Source organism: Sceloporus undulatus, chromosome 4 (assembly GCF_019175285.1).
Source record: "Sceloporus undulatus isolate JIND9_A2432 ecotype Alabama chromosome 4, SceUnd_v1.1, whole genome shotgun sequence".
Lineage (NCBI taxonomy): Eukaryota > Metazoa > Chordata > Lepidosauria > Squamata > Phrynosomatidae > Sceloporus > Sceloporus undulatus.
Genome location: NC_056525.1, coordinates 223,568,879 through 223,584,639, shown reverse-complemented (window position 1 = coordinate 223,584,639; position 15,761 = coordinate 223,568,879). Strand labels below are relative to the sequence as shown.

Here is a 15,761-nt window from a genome sequence, read left to right as displayed (position 1 = left end):
ACATTTAATTGTACATAATTTGGAGAGCACCAGTAGTATGAAACTGTACAATCAATAAATGAATGAATCATTGTAATGTCCTATCGTATGCTAGCTAAATAAATCTTTGCTTATTTCATTATTCTCTACATAACCCTCCCTTCCCTTCTCCAAATTCAAACAATGCATCATGATTTAAGTTCTTATTTCCAATCTGCAGGGGACATTGTCCTTTCTTAAAAGGAAGAAAGAATTGTCAGCCAAATACAAAGAACAAGTATTGGCAGTCTTAGAGTAGCTGAGCTTTACAATACTTAGCACCAATGAAACCCTAAATGGGAGGAGAAGAAAGCCACACAAAATCCAGGTGAGTAAGGATTCACAGTACTCAGGGTGTAGAGAATGCTGGCAGAATATTAAGAGTGCAGAAGAGAAAACCAGATAGCAGATAGCAGGGAGAATGGCTAGAGTGACAGGAAAAGGACTTAGGGGGAGGTAGAGTAGGGTTGATTGATATATTAACATTGCTGGGGGAGGGCTTCTTTTTACTTTACAGAGTTCCTCAACATCCTGATAAAAATCACCATTAAATCTCCTTTATCTTACATTCTTACGTAATCTTACATTCTTACGTTAGAGATTATTGTTTGCTACAGAAGTTAATCTTTGCTTATTTCATTCTTTCATGCAACAATGACAATGTTCAAAACCTTTCTCTCCAGTGGGCAGGTGTTACATATTTTGGGGCTTGATTTTCACACTGCAAGTATGTTGGTTTTTTGCAAAAATTATGTATACTATAGGTTTTGCAGAAAAAATATTCTATTTTGTGCAAATTAGTGTTTTTATACAAATATAATAAAAATGAAAAGCAAAGCAACTAAAAGTCTTTTCACTCTTCCACAGGAGAGAAAACCTTGTAGTGGCTATTGTTCAATGACGTATTCTTAATGAGGCACCCTTTCCTCACTGATGACAAGAAAATATGCAAATATGCTTTACATCCCTGTTTTCTTCTGACAGGGGAATCTACTAAAATATTTTGTTCCCATAACAAAGTTACCACTCCTCATTGACATGTTTTCGAATTGCCTGAAGGCAGTTGAAAAACTCATTTAGATTCCAGGAATTAATTTTGGTTCCTATGAGGTAAAACTAACAAAATCATTACAATATTAGCTGCAACAAAGATGTCTATTCTGTATACTTGGAAAAAGGAACATAAATGATGGACAAAATGGACTGACCTCTACCAATACAAGCTCACTTGTTGGTACCCCATAGATCTTAATATTTGCCCTAACAGGGTTCCCACCTTTTCATCTCTCCTTTGTTACCTAGGCTAATACAGCTATATATAATAGGCAGATGTTCAACAAACAGAATTTTCTCCATCGCATTTGTCCAACAGGTGAACAATCTGACACTCAAACCTGTCCAAAATTCGTTTCTGATCTAGATTAATCCCATTTATTCAAAAGGGGAGTTGAGGATGGGGAAAAGAATCGCGAATTTGATTTTGCTTAAATAACACAGGAACAGCAAAGCTTCTACTGACTCTGCAGTGATGGGACAAAGTCACTAATGTATCCACCACCACACCACATACTCCAAGGCACCCATTGAGTAGTAGCAAAAAAGAGTTCCAGTTCTTCCTCGTTTTTATTTACTGTGAAACATTCAAAATTATAGTTCTGCTAATATGAATTCCAATGCAAATATGGTGCAAAAGTGACATATAGCACCCCTGAGCACTGTATAAAGTATTACACTTCTGTGTTAGACCCTATTACAAATAGGAATTGGCCAGAAACCAAAAATAACCTGCATTTTTTAAATTGCTTCTATCATACAATGAACAGACCCAGAAGTGTGCAACATGCCTACTCTGTAGTTTATAGTCTTACTTCAATAGTATGGTGAGCTATGCTCAAATATAGTTGCTTACAAAAGCTTTGCAATATCATCCACTATTAATATTGCAGACAAGAGGTAAGCCCTGCTTACAGTTAAGATTGCCAGATCAGATCTTGGATGGGCCTCCTTTAATCCTTAACAGATCTCTGAGGAGGAGGATGTACCATAGAGCTCTGTCAAATGGGACAAAGATATGTAACCTTCCTCATCTTCCAAATCCCAATTTTCAGACACAGCCATTCCTTCCCAACACAGCTATTGACTCATGGTGTACAGAGGGGCAGAGGGGCACAGAAAAGCACCTGACTCTGACAGGGTCCAGCAACAAAAAAAGAGCTAGGTGTTCCTCTGCACGCATGCACACTGGTCCCCCTGTCCTGGATCCAATCGGCAACTCTACTTATAGTTCCCTGAGATTATCTCCCAGGCCAGACTAAGCATTTGGTTGCATAAAGAAAACTTATGCACCAACTAGTTGCATGCAGACTGGTTGTTTAAAAATTGTTCCAAATCTACCTCTACAACTGCACATAAAATAAGATCCACATTAGAGAAATGCATGACTTTGATGATATTTGGGGGGGGGGGGGTCATCTTGCCTGCTCAGATGATGTGCACCGAAATATTTTAGTACGGGGCCCACTTGTTTATGTTAGTAATTACATTCAGCTAAGAGCATTTACACCTATATACTCCCCTCCAAAAAATAAAAAGGAATCACCCTGCAGAAAGGGATATCAATAGAGAACCAAAAGGAACATCTGTGAGTCAGGGAGAGGGAGCTTGCCAGCTTTCTGTTCATCCCATCTGCTACTACATCTTTCACTGTGGGACCCCTTCAAGTGCATGTGAGTGTCTATTTGGAGAATTAAGCTCCTGGCCAGGAATCTCATTCAGGTTCACCTGCTGTTTTGGCATCAGCTAATTGAGCTGGTGGGACTCCTGCAAGGGGCAGACATGCTATCAGATGGATCACCTGCAAAGGAGAAACACCAAAGATACTTGCCCTTTTATGGGAGCCACCTCGGAGGTAGCACATCCTGTCCTGTCTTGTCCTGATATTGTCCTACATGAACTTGCTCACACTCTTCTCTTGCTTCTACTATCTACATAAGCATGTCTGGTGGGAATATGGGAAAGGACTTTCTTGGTGACTACTTCCAGGCTTTGGAACTCCCTCCCTAGAGGGGCTAGGATAGATTCTTCCTTGCTGTCTTTTTGCCTACAAGTGAAAAGTTTTCTATTCCAAGAGGCTTTTAGGATCTGACTATATGGGTTTTCAATTGTACAGTGGGACCTCGGTATCCGCTGACTTTGCCATCCATGGATTTGAGCATCTGTGGACCTCAAGCCTGCGCTATTCCCAATGGAGGACTTCAGTCCCATTGTCCACAATGATGGCACGGCTGCATGGCCATACCGCCATTGGGGCAATGGGATCTGAGCATCTGCAGCAGAGGTCTGGAATGGATCCCCTACAGATACCGAGGGCCAACTGTATGCAGTTTTATTGAATTTTATCTTTTGTCTTTTATGGGTTTGTTTTAAATTGTTCTAATTCTTTGGATAGTTCAATTGTATTTTAACTTACTGTTTGTATGCTTTTACTTAGTGGTTTTAAAAGATGCCTTATGTCTGCATTATGGGGGAAAGGTGGGATATAAATGAACAACAACAACAAGAATCCCAATGTTTGCAGAAATAAATAGATATTCTGTTAAGGGAGGGGTTATTCCATATTGCAACGTGTTTTTTCTTTCTTTCTTTCTTTTTTGCAATTCTCATGTTCATTTTAAAACTGCTTATCAACACCTTATTGTTATTTTGACAATCCACAATAGGATAATTTGTTGTTGTCTGTATAAACAGGATAGGAAGCAAGCAGTTCAAAGATGTATGTAGCATTCACTAGCTAGATGTAATGTGTAAAATCAGACTGTTATTTCAGAGAAAACTGAAGCTGGCGGATTTGTTTAACATCCAGAACTATATGAAATATCAGGGACAACCTCTGAAAATTACTCTTGGTCTTATAAAAACAGATGGGAGTTGTTTTTATGTAACAAAGAGGTTTCTAAACACAGCAACCTGAGAGATAAATAGAAGCTATATGTACATTTTCTAAAGAAAAGTTAGAAATGGTCAAATTCTCCTCTTTTCACAATGTCCACATCATGTTCTTGCTATTATAAAGAAAGAGAATCCCAAACATGATTCAAACATGCTTTTCACATAACAGTTTGACTCCAATGTTTCTGGCCAACAAAAGAAAAACTCTTTTTCTATTTAGATGCTTAATTCAAAACTGCAAGTAACCTCACAAACGTTTTCAGCCTAAGGGAAAATGTACTAACTGGATTTCCCAAAAATAAAACATACATGCTTACATACTTAGATACCGTCATATATTTTTACATGTGTAATTTTAAAACTCTTTATATTTATGCCCTTAAGAGTCTTGGGTGAAACATCTAATCTGTGTTTGCCAAGCTATTGTTTAAAAGACTGGGATTGGGACTGAGAAAAATTCTTGATATGCACAAATTTTTTCTTTTTATTACTTTAAAATTTAGGACAAAAACATCTTATGGCAGCCTCTCACACCTTTAGTCATAGATATTTGTGAACTCATAACACTATCAACAGCAAAATGAAATCTCAGAACTATTCCTTGTAAACCTATATCTTACCTTGTTTGAGCGTAAAGACACTCTTCCTCCACAACGTGCACAGAATTTAGTTTGGCAATAAGAACAATTATGGCCACAGCCATCGGCAAATTTTGTTTTGTGACAGATACCACAGGTTGGAGCATCACTCTTCTGCTCCTGTTGCTGCTGTGATTCTTCACCCATCTTTTTCACCTGTTCTTTGTACATTTCAAACTGCTGATGTAATTTCCTGCAGAGGAAAACAGAAGTTTTATAATATTCAAGTATGTATAAGAAAATAGGACTATCATCTGATTAAGTTACATTTTACGTATTTAACAATTTTATTAACATTTTTAAAGATTTAAAACTGAACTACGTTACACTTATGCAATTCTTTGACACTGGGATACAATAATGTAACATAATTTAAGAGAGCCAGTGTGGTGTAGTGGTTTGAGCACTGGACTACAACCAGAGCCTAAGACTAGAAATCAGGGTTTGAATCACCACTCAGCATGGAAACCCACAGGGTGATCTTGGCCAAGTCACACTCTCTCAGCCTCAGGAGACAAAGGCAAACCTCTTCTGAACAAATCTTGCCAAAAAAAACCCTGTAATAGGTTTACCTTGGGATCTCTGCAAGTTGGAAACAACTTGAAGGCAAACAACAATGCATCATAGTTTAAGAAGAATCTTAACTTCAAGCCCTCCCTTCATCCACCATCTTGAGGGGGAGAGAGGCAGGCTAGCTCCAAGAAGCCAAGTCCTCCCTCCGGTCCATCTGCCTTGGTCCAGGCTTCGGAGGTAGAGAAGAACTGCTGGCCCTCATCCTTTTGTGTCGTGTCTTTTTAGATTGTAAGTCTGAGGGCAGGGAACCGCCTAATTAAAAAGATTGTATGTACAGTGTTGTGTAAATTTACAGTGCTTTATAAATAAAGGTTAATAATAATAATAATAACAACTCCTTTTTTCTTCCTAAAGTGTCACCTCAGAGCCCCAAACTGCAAAGAATCAAGGCCAAGCTATCAGTGGCAGCTAGTGGTCCCTAAGTCATTAGGACAGTGAATCTACTCTGAAAATAAGTCTGAACTATCCAAGATGTTGAACACTGTTCCCCAAACAGGTTCAGTACCTTGGATAACACTTTTAAAGTCTGGATTAAAACCTGGAGTTGGTTCATCATCCCACTGAACTAGAAGCCACCAACAGCAATGGAAAGCTAGAAGTTGAAGAAGATACCAAATAAAGATACCAGAGTTACATAGGGAAATACCTTCTGCCCTTTAAACTAACAGCTCACACATTAAGGATGTAAATATGCACACCATCACAACTGGCCAATTCAGTGTGCAGGTGGGCTCAGTGCAAAAGAAACAGATTTATCTATGCTATTCACAGAGTAACAAGGTGAGGTGAGACCAGAGAGGAGTTATGAAATAGTTGACCATATATCCCATACTGTTCCTCTAGTCACTGCTGTAAAAAAAAAAAAATTAGTGCATGTTATGCGTCTAGTTAGATTACTAATATGAGAAGGATACTAGAATGAGATCCCATGGGTCATAATTTATTAGGCACTCCAAAATGAATGGATTATTTTCATCTGTGAAATACCCATACCTGAACTAATGCTTTGATGAGAAAAGAGAGGGGCTAAAACAAGTGACAAGTAAAAGTGACAAGAGACTAAGTTTAAGACTTCAATGGAAAATTACAAACAAATATCACTAGGTCTAAATGGTTTCTACCTGCAAGTTTATTTAATTTATATCCTACCTACAGCACAGACTAAACAACATGCACCTAAAAGACAACCCTTATTTTAAAGTTTTAAAACAAATAACTAAAAACAGCTCGGGGGGGGGGGGGGCTCAGAGCTCTTTTGGGACCCATATACAGTCAGCCCTCCTTTTCCGTGGATTTTTTATCCATGAATTCAAGCATCCACAGCTTGAAAATATTCCAAAAAAGTATAAATTCCAAATAGCAAGCCTTGATTTTCCATTTTATATAAGAGACACCATTTTCCTCTGCCATTATATTTAATGGGACATGAGCATCCACAGATTTTGTTATCCACAGTGGGTCCTGGAACCAAACCCCACCAGATAGCAAGGTCCCACTGTACTGTTTAATATCTAAACAGAACCACTAGGAGAGGCCATCTGGAGTTTAGGAGGTCTGGTGTCACCAGTATGCTGATGACACCCAACTGTATCTCTCCTTCCAGCTAACTCCAAGTAAGCTATTTCTGTACTAAAGCAGTGTCAGTAATGGGAGAACAAACTGAAAATCCAGACAAAGCTCCTAGTCAGCCATAAAGCAGATCAGAGAAGATGGATTTAATGTATGTTGGATGGGATTACATTCGCTCTAAAATCTCAGTTTCACATCTTGAGCATACTCCTAGATTAAGATCTGAGTTTGGATTTCCAGGTTTTGTTATCTGCCTACCTAAAAGTAGTGCACCAGCTGCACCTGTTCCTGGAGATGTCAGATCTGGCTATGGTGACCAAATGCCTTGATTCTATCCTGGTTGGATTACTGTAACACACTCTGTGTAGGGCTGTCATTTGGAACTGTTCAGAAACTTCTGCACAACCAAAATACTGCAAAGTCTGGAATTCCCTTCCTCAAGAAGTCCAGCTCCTCCCCATTGTTTTTCCACCAGCAGGAGAATTCCTTTTTTTTTTTTTTTTTATTGAGCGAGGCATTTGTCTTTTAATATGTTGCTGAAGATGAAACTTTTAATGTGGTGATGATGCTGTGTTTCTATTTTATTATGTGGTAAATGTGCTTTTTAAAACTGCCTTTAAATTGTGTTTTTAATTAGTGTTTTTAAAACAGAACTCATGTTTAATTATGTTTTAATTTTATTAATAATGTTTTACTTATACTGTATTTTTAAATGGTAGTAAGCCATCTTGAATCCTGTGCTGGGAGAAAGGTAGGAAAATAGGTAGGTAGTTAGGTAGGTAGGTAGGTCGATAGATCGATCGACAGACAGACAGACAGATAAATTGGCTGAACAGCTTGAAGGGATATTGAAAGAGGGAGCACACAGGATGAGGAAAATATTTTCTGATATATTGGAGGAAATCACTTTTATTACCCAAGCATATTCCAGATCAAATCAAAGGGAGCTTTCCTATTCAAACAGGGTGACCAGATATCCTCCTTCCCCAGAACATGTCCTACATTTCAGCCTTCTGTCCAGGAGGAATTTCAAAATATCCTCCATTTTGACCATGCCATAAAGGCATGAATTTATCTAGTTTTTAGCTTTTATTTTGTAAGTCCTACATTTTCCCTGAATGTCCTACATTTTGCAATGCCTTGTCCTCCTTTGTGATTAGGAATCTGGTCACCCTGCATTAAAAGGGTTTTTTTTTAATTATTAGAATCCATGTTTCTTACTCCTTCCAGTATGTCATCACTTTTCATTATTAAACACTCCCGTCTCTCTGAAGTACTCTTTTATCTCTAGCATAAGCTATGAGTCCTTCAGAAAAAAGCTCTACTTCAGTACAGTGCTGTATGATTAAAGAAAATGGTTTATTTCTCCTTGTTTCCTTAAATGTTGCCATAAACATCATTAATGAAGAATATAGGCTATGAGTTATAGGTTTTAACCTGTTCAGTTAATGAATCATCTTCAAACTTTGTCCTCACTGATATGAAAGCATCTTTCAACTATTTGCAAAAAACAATTGAGAAACTAGGCTTTTCTTATAACGTTCTCAGGGGCCAGGTTGCTGTCCTTCAGACAACTGGGGGGGGGGGGGGGAAAAATAAATAATTAAATAAATTTTTTTAAAAAAATAATTAAATAAATAAACCGGGACAAATGTAAGACAACATTCTCAAACATTCTCTTAAAACAGTGGAGGACACGCAAAAAAAATTGCTGATTTTTTAAAAAATGTTAATATAAATGCATGTTTCTGAGGCGTCTATAGACAATTGCCCCCCTTGCCCCTGCATGCGAGAGGCCAAAGGCCCCGGCGGCAATTGGTGGCAGGACCGGGCTGGGGCCAGTCCCAAGGCCTCGCCGGGCCGCATCCAGCCCACGGGCCGCAGGTTGCCTACCCCTGGCCTACACTATTTGTTAACTTCATAATTACAACTTTGTATCTGAGTTCTCCTCCAGAATGCATTCAGTAAACAATATTTCTAAATTTATTTCATGCAGTGGTGAAGCTATCAAAGTGACACAATCTTTTAAATACAGTGGTGTAAAATTAATAAAAACTAACATTGTTAAATTACTGATGTCTGCAATTCAGGGAACATGAGATTGTGAACAATAGAGAGTATCCATCTTTTTTGAAGCCACTCAAAGAATTTGCTACTACTGGGAAGATATTACCTACACAAGTAATTGCAGAATTAGCTTTCTGTGAGACTTCACCTCACGTGACGAAAATAAACAAGTGCCAAATAATAGATCAGCCTACCTTAACTCAGAAATATAACACCCCTGGACATTACACTATCAGGATTAAAACGAGTTCATTCCACATTCATGAGAGTGTTCAATTATTAAATAACTTGTATCCTTTTACTGCTGCAACAGTATTGTTCTTACTTGATGGCTTTCCTTTTTAATGAATAGGAGAGAAGCATGGACAATACTGGGTGTGCCAGTGTAGTCAGGGATCAGGAGTGTTTACCACTCCATCATCTAATCTTACACTGTTGAGGGCTGTGTATGTGTGACAGTAGAAAAAAAGAAAAGGCCTGGAATTAGCTATACATGATACTTTAGCCACTGCTGGCCTCTGTTTTTGCCATGCTGATAATATATGACTTAGTGCAGCAGTGTTTCTAGTCTTAAAAGTCTAAGTAAAGAATTAGGCTGTGGAAATGAGATATGAAAGAGGCATACATAAAATGACATACTGACCAAAAAGAAAAAAAAAATATTCTATAGACAGCAAGCCAGGCTGTCACACTGCATAGAGAGGTGGGAGGCAAATATAAGCATGAATATGAATGTCTCCACCTGCTATATGTTATTCATATTAAAATAGCTGAAACACAGACACACAAGCTCACTTACCAAGCTGGTGAGTTTTTATACAGTGTGGCAAAGTGTGCATCTCCTGCCCTCTAACAAATAGATATACCATTATATATCATAAATGGCCAATTGACCTGATCTCACTCTCCCCCCTTCCCCATTTCTTTTTAAAAGGGAATATAAACAAATATGCCCAAATGGACATCTCCATGAAATACCCATACTAGACATGACATTGTATGATGAAGAGGAAAAGCCACTCCACTAAACAAAAGGCTCTTGCTGCTCCAGTAAATATTTGATGGTTGGACACATACTTACAAAGAGGCCTGCACAGTTTATTCACTAATCAAGAGAAACATGGTCATGGTGTGTTACCAGATACATAATACACTAAGGAGTCTATCTTTCTATAAAATTAGGGGAATTTGGTAACATAACTTTTGGCCAATATCCTGTTTAATATCTGGCAGAATGGAAATCCATACCAGAATGAGAGTGCCATGCTTCTACAGCCAGTGACTGCAAAATCTCAACTTGAAGGCATGGGAATGATATGGGAGGATGATTAGTATTTTTTTTTCTGGCTGCACAACTGAAGCAGGATGGTGTCCAAGATCTCCACACTCTACTCCGGCCAATAACTGGACATGTAAGCATGCCCTAGTGCCCTCAAGCTAGGGTTGTGGGAGGAAAGAATCTAGCAAGGAGGTTCTCCTTCCATTATTGAAACAGAATATACCATATATACTCAACTATAAGTTGACCTCATGTATAAGTCAGTCAGGTTTTGAAGCCAAAATTATAGATTTTTGCCATGACAGAAAGGGCAGGGGGAAAAAACCTTTTTCTTTGGCAAATATATAAAATATACAGTTCTATTAATAAAAAGGCCATTTTGTTTTTATTAATAGAACTGTATATTTTATATATTTGCCAAAGAAAAAGGAGGGCTTTTTTCTGCCCTTTCTGTTGTTTTATTGGCTTTTCTCCAGGGATTATTTTTCTCTGGTTTGGAATTTTGGAAATTTTATTATCAATACATATTCACCCTTAGCATTTATAGATTTTTCAGTGGGGTATTTATACCCTTTCAGATACTACGTTGTTTTTTTGCTCCAGGGTGCTGTTATCTCCATATATATATATATATATATATATATTTGTCAGAACCCTTTGGTTGTTGGTTGTTTTGTTTAGTTATTATCTTGGGTTTTTTCGGTTATAGGGACTTCGGTTGGTTTGTTTTTTTCTACATGCTTACATGTTAGCTATCTTGAAGTTAATGGGATAAGGGGAAGTAGAAATATGGGAAAAACAAAACAGACTAAGAAATTGGCAAAGCCAGTTGAGGACTGTAATATTTCCAACAGGTTCACTCCTTCATGCAATTCAGGATTTCAGAATTGGGTCAGAGAAGCACAGACTAACCCACTTCAGGACTTCTAAGAGACAGGCAATGGAAAGTGGATATCTTGTTATATACAAGGAGGAAATGCTGAATAAAACTGTCTCAACTAAGCTTTGTCTGAATCCAGATGCTTATTTCTAAGAGTACCAGACCTATAACAACAATAGTGGTTGCTAGAAAACTATCTACAGTGGTCAAGATTTAAAGTTCTACAATTCAGTACTGTGTTGCTCATTTTGCTTTTGGAAGAAGAAGCCAGAACTCCAGCAGGTGGAGCTTGTACATTATTAGTAAAAATACTGCAGTCCTAACACACATCTGCAGCCCAATCTTATGCACAGTTACCAAGATACCAAGCCCCGAATTGGCTTACTACTGGGCAAATCAGAACTTGGATATAATACATTACAAGTAATTATGTTGCTTGTAAAGAGGGTGTAACTATGTTCTCAATTTTACATAATAATGTTAGTGTTTTATTGTTATTTTTGTCATTAATACTTTTGACTGAGGGACATTTGGAAAAAAAGTTTTGGCATATAATCTAAAAAGCAATTTAAAAGCTTACATTAGTAATGTATTTTCCATAATATAATGAGCAGAAGTAATGTTGACATTATAAAGCTTATTAAAAGAAATGACTACCAATTATACATTAGTTTTAAAAAATAATTTTCTAAGCATGCATACAACCGTCTAATTAAAAATAATAATAATTGTAAACCTTTAGGGCCAAAGGGCAAGGCATAAATACCGTAAAAATTTTAAAAAAACTGTCACTTTAATCTAGCAACTTTCAGAACAGGCCCAAGCACAAGGCTCTCACACTGGAACACACTGCCAATGGAGTAACATCAAAGAGGACAGAGCAAAACCTAAGATCTGTATTTATGTATTTATTTACTGTAAGTATTTATATCCTGACTTTTCTCCAATGCTCTCAAAACCATCACTGAATACCCAATGTATTAGATTTATTTTCTTATCATTTCTCCAATACACAATGGTTGACTGGGGACAGGGGAAAATAGCAAGTACTACAGGAAGGCTGGGCAACAAGTGGTCATCAGCCACATGCAGCTCCCAGCACATACACCTTTGCTGCCATCAAACTGATTACTGCAATGGCAGCTAAAAAAACCAACCTGAATTACTGATTTTAAACAAAACACAGGAAGGAACTTTAAAGCAGATACAGGCTTTTGGAAATTGAGTCGTACTCGTACACCTCATGTACTGTTAAGGAAATACCCCCCAGACTTGCAGTAGTTGCCCACCTCAATGCTGCATTAGGCTGTCAAAGCACAGGGTGTTCCCCATACACTTAAAAGTCTCTGGAAAATATGCTCAATGTGCACCATACTTTTACTGATCTGTTAAACACAGCTTCTTCACATGAATAAATCATTTCTACTAGTTATAAAGCAGCTTTGTATGGTATATGTGTACAGACATTGCCTTCTGGAATAGCAGGGCCCCTCCATCTTTGTATACAGCTGTGCTGTTGTTGTTGTTTTTTTAAACCAGCAGTTTGAAAGACCATTAATATTTGTGTACAGAGGGGCTGTAAATGTGTAACTCATATGCAGTGAGCAGATATTAGTATAAGAAATTTCATTATATTACACTGAATTGAATTGTCCCAACTAATCAGAGCACAACCATCCTGTTTGGTTACTGACCCACAGACATATGGTTCCAACTCTGTGCTATCAATATAACTTTGAGGCTTTGATCTGCATACTAACATTCAGCAATTTCTGAGATGCAAAAGTCTGCTCTCCTATTGGTTCTATACACATCTGTGAGATTAGTTCTCTTTCTTTTATTTACACTGAAACACACAAGATAAATTTTAAATTGATACATGTTTAGTTTTTTGTGGGTTTTTCGGGCTATGTGGCCATGTTGTAGAGTTTCTTCCTGACGTTTTTCCAGCATCTGTGGCTGGCATTTTCAGAGAAACGTCAGAAAGAAACTCTTCTAGAACATGGCCACATAGCCCGAAAAAACCCACAAAAAACTATGGATGCTGGTCATGAAAGCCTTCAACTCCACATTGATAAATGTTCTTTCCTATTTTGTACTTACTTTGCACCAGTTTCCAAATGCAACAGTAAAAGACACTATTCTGTTAAGTGTGGGGGGGGGGGGAAATATTGTCATCACAAAGATGACAAAAAACATTTATTTCCTCTTTCATGCCATTAGAAATACCTCAGAGTATGTATTTCATAAGAAGGAAATAGGGGAGAAGGATTTCCTGACCAAACTGTCTCCCTGGGCAAAGACATGTGACCACTTGCCACAACTCTTAAAACACTCACTACAGGTTGGTTAGATTGATTTCTTTCACTTTGTTTGCATCTGCTCTACAGAAATAATGGTATTTGACACTACTTTAACTGTCATGGCTCAATACTATGGAACCCTGGGATTTGTAGTTTATTGTGGCACCAGAGCTCTCTGACAGAGATGGCTAAATATATCCCAAAATTCCATAGCATTGAGCCATGGCAGTTACAGCAGTGCCAAACCACATTATTTCTGCAGTGCAGATGCAGCCCTTGTCATGGTTTTGGCTAGGACCCAACCGCTGTCAGAGTTATGTGAATCCGAGTTTCAGAAAGAGCATAACTGATCCAGAAATACCTGTATTCTCTAGGAAGAACACAGAATAAGAGCTTCTCACTTTCTATTGACAGCCATCTTCTACCTACAGTTTTCAGAAAATAGATTTCAATTGATTGATCCTTCAGTTATATCCATTGTTCCTTTGGTGTTTTCACTGCAGAATATGTTGCTTTGCTCTTTTTTAGAAAACAGGACTAGAGATGTTATCTTGTATAGCACCATGAGAAAGACATAAAAATAACATAAAACTTATGTATCCTCTAACTGGAAATATCAGCATGAATATCAGCATGCTCACGTAGGACCTTCCATTTTTCTCTTATAGAGAACCAGCATTTTGTAGTGGTTTCACCATTGGATTACAACTTTGAATACCAGGGCTTGATTCCATACTCAGCTATGAAGACCCACTGGGTGATCTTGGGCAAATCACATTCTTTCAGCCTCAGAGGAGGCAAAGGTAAATCCACCTTGAACAAATCTTGCCAAGAAAAACCTGTAACAGGTTCATCTTAATGTTGCCCTAAGTTGGAAATAACTTGAAGACACACAACAACAACAGCAACAACTTTTGCTTACAACATGCTTGCATCTCAAATGTATTTCAAATGTTGTTTTTAGAAATGTAATGTTTACCAACAAATAACACACTACATGTAGTTCTGTTACACAGTACTGGGTAGGATTCTGCTGGTGAAATGACATGTATCAGAGGCACCAGAAGGGGGGGCAATTCCCCTCTAGTACCTTCAAAAACTACTCTAGGGGTGGCTGCCCAACCTTGTAGAACAAAGCAAATGGCATGAGGGAAGAAAGAAGAGCATCATAGACTAATAGATTCTGTGGAAGGAGCCCATAGGCCAAGTTCAGCACCCTATTCAATGCAAAAAAATCTTTTTTGAAGACATCCAAAGAAAGAAACCCCACCCCCTCTAGGTAATGGGTCCCACTGTCAAGCAGCTCTTACTGTCCTAAAGCTCCTTCTAATGTTCAATCAGAATATACTCACCTGTAACTTAAAACCATTACACTTTGTCCTACCCTCTATGGCAGCAGAGAACAGCCCTGAGTATCCTCTCTGTGACAGCCCCTGAGGTATGATCTTACCTACTATTGACATGTCTAATCACCACACATCCAGCTCAATATATGAAACAAGACATACAAATCACATGTGTATAGATTTTCCCACACAGCTGTGAACTTCTGCAAAAACACAAGCTCATAATTTACATACAGAGCCACATGTGACCAACTTAATATATATAGTACAGGCTTTCCTCAGATCTTTGATTGAACAAAGGGAGATCAGGACCATGGACAGTGCATGCAAATCATACAATATTCCCTGTGGTTTTTTCATACACAGTAAGGCACCTGTATCTGCAGGGCTGTAGCAGAGATACATTCCAAGACTTTCAGCAGAACATGAAAAAAGTGGATAGTAGCAAACCCTTTATTTTGACTACAGTATTCTCTCCACTTTTTAGTCATGGGCAAGTGTAAGCATCCTTCATGTGGGTGGAAGGCAGAAAAGAGTCATTATTAAATCAAAGGTACAACGTAGGCCAGTCCTTACTTATTTGGTGGGTAAAACTAACATTGAGAAATACAGGTATAAGAGCAGGAATGTCCAGTGAATGTTTAGTGTCTTAGTGAGCATGACCAGTTGCAGAAGACCCTCCAGAGCACACCCACATGGCTCTGCACCTTCCAAAAGCATCCAACTTTCATGTTCTTACAGAGTGAAAAGGGAGAGATCATCAAGTGCCATTGCCACTGTGTTTCCTCTGGCTGGCCCACACCACTATACCTCTCTTTTCCTGCCTGGACCCTGACAACTGCACCACCACCAGTGCTACTTCCTTCTTCCCTTAGGAATGTGAAAAAGCTGTTGAGAGGGCAGGGTATACAGGGTGATGGTGAGAGGTGAGCAGGGAAGGAGTGAGAGGGAGAGACATAGAGGAGGTAAAGAAGGCTAGTGCTGGCCCCTGCAATCACAAGTTTATTTAGATTCTAAGTGAACATCAACCATGCTAAAGCATGTATTAACGTGATGATTTGTTTATGAAGTTCCACTGTGTCAGTGGAGCTTTACAAACTACAAAGTAATGACTCCTTTTCTTATACAATCTATAAATCA

At 38.3% G+C, this 15,761-nt stretch overlaps 1 protein-coding gene across 4 annotated transcripts in view; it reads right to left on the bottom strand.

The window, feature by feature from the left end:
* Positions 1–15,761, bottom strand: part of RIMS2 (regulating synaptic membrane exocytosis 2) — a 464,483-nt gene that overhangs the window by 399,828 nt on the left and 48,894 nt on the right. For all 4 annotated transcript variants that reach the window (XM_042462971.1, XM_042462968.1, XM_042462972.1 and 1 more), the window contains exon 2: positions 4,587–4,797. In XM_042462971.1, the coding sequence (XP_042318905.1) occupies positions 4,587–4,797 (211 nt within the window). The remainder of the gene's footprint in view (positions 1–4,586; positions 4,798–15,761) is intronic.